General features: G+C 42.0%; 1 protein-coding gene across 1 annotated transcript; it reads left to right on the forward strand.

Annotated features, from left to right (window-relative positions):
* The first annotated feature begins 215 nt into the window (after positions 1 to 215).
* LOC107400504 (putative vomeronasal receptor-like protein 4) lies at positions 216 to 1,118 on the forward strand. Its single transcript, XM_015991484.3, has one exon. The coding sequence runs from the start codon at positions 216 to 218 to the stop codon at positions 1,116 to 1,118; it is 903 nt and encodes a 300-aa protein (XP_015846970.3).
* Positions 1,119 to 1,901: the final 783 nt, after the last annotated feature.

Genomic DNA, 1,901 nt, shown 5'->3' on the forward strand with positions numbered 1-1,901 from the left:
TTAATGAAGTTTATGCCCTGATTGTAGCTAGCACCACTTCTGTGGGAATGGAAAATAGACAAACCAGGAAAATAAAGAATATGATCAGGCACCATCAAGGAAAGAACCATATGTGTTTACATAATTGATATAATTATTTTCATCAGAATAAACAGAGAAAATCTTACATGTATTTCTCAAATGATTTTCCCTAGCGCTGTGCATGAAGTCAGAAGATGAAGTGGAATAATATTCACCACACAGTAATCGTCCTTTCTCTTGCTGGACCTGGAATTGTGGGAAATATCCTAATATTTGCGAGACATATATACACGTCTGTCTTGGGCACTGAGAAAAAGCCTGTGGATTTTATTATCATCCACTTGGCATTTTCTAATACGATTATTATTTGTACCACGGTAATCAAAGACATAGCCACAGTGTTTTATTTCAGAAACTTCCTCGGAGATACTGGCTGTAAAGCTGTGGTTTATCTGGCAAGGACGGCCCGGGGCCTCTCCATCTGCACCACCTGTCTCCTCAGCATGTTCCAGGCTGTCACGATCAGTCCCAGGACCACCCTTTGGACAAAGCTCAAACCACAGACCTCATGGCAAGTTCTTCCCTTTCTCCTCCTCTTTTGGATTGGTAATGTTCTCATAAGCTCCAACTTGCTCTGCTACATCAAAGCAGGTGGGGGCTTGAACATGTCTACACCCGGAACATTCATTGGCCATTGCTATATGCTGCCATCCAGAAATATAATCAAGTGGCTTTTCCTCTCTCTCATGACTCTTCGTGATGTCACCTTTCAGAGTCTCATGGGCTGGAGCAGTGGGTCCATGGCTCTCCATCTTTATAAGCATCACAAGAGAGTCCTGTACCTTCACAGCTCCAGGTCTGAAAACAATTCCCCTCCAGAAATCAGAGCGACATGGAGTGTTCTCATTCTAATGTCCTGCTTTCTTTTCTTCTGTTGGGTAGATTTCATTCTCTCCTTTCACACCGGTTTCACAGTGACACACAGTTCTCTTTCACTAAATATTAAAACATTTTTAGAACTTGGTTATGCTGGGTTTAGCCCCTATGTTCTGATTAGCAGAGACATCCGTGTTCCTAATGTCTTGCATGCTCAGTGAGAAGCGTGGGAATTATGTTTACACATATTCTCTATGAGCTAAAGGTATGCATATTGTGAACTGCTTTGCCATGATGAATTTTAGAGCTGGGGGACCTAATGCTCACTATGTAGCATAGGCTGACCTGGCAGTCAGTGCATAGCACAGGCTGACCTTGAGATACTTTGGAATTCCAAATGCTGGTGTTACAGGCATTCCACACCAAACTGCCATTTGCCTAAATGTCCTACAGTATCACAACATTGAACTAAATATTATAATAATAAATTTTCTTTCCTTAAAAAGTCTAGCAGTGCACAATCTTAAGACTAGTTCAGGGTTTCTAGGCAGGTAGAACTCAGATTCTTACCATCTGCTTCCTATTCCTCCATCCCTGTCATGGGACATTCTGCTTCTCCTTAGCACTGGGGAAAACGCTGGAGAAATTAGTATCTATTTTTTCCCCAAAGCCAGAGAAGGAAAACAAAATAGTGGAGGTGAGGAGAGGCCATGTGCTTGTGAGACAGATCTTGCTTCAGAGCCCCAGCGTGCTGCTGTCTGTCCTCAGTGTTATTAACTCTAATATAAACTTCTTACCCTCAAACAATAAGTCACCCCATTGCCTCCCTAAACCTCCTTTGACACTAAACTTGAAACCTTGATATAAGCTTGTATAATGCTAAATGTTAGGCTAGTTCTAAAACTTGGCTCTGTTCTTCTCAGCCCCTTTGTCCTGATGAGGAGGGATGTTGTTATTGCTGAATGATGAGAGTTACCCTGACAAAACGGTTATCAGTTACTGTT

This window comes from Peromyscus maniculatus, chromosome 5 (genome assembly GCF_049852395.1).
Source record: "Peromyscus maniculatus bairdii isolate BWxNUB_F1_BW_parent chromosome 5, HU_Pman_BW_mat_3.1, whole genome shotgun sequence".
Lineage (NCBI taxonomy): Eukaryota > Metazoa > Chordata > Mammalia > Rodentia > Cricetidae > Peromyscus > Peromyscus maniculatus.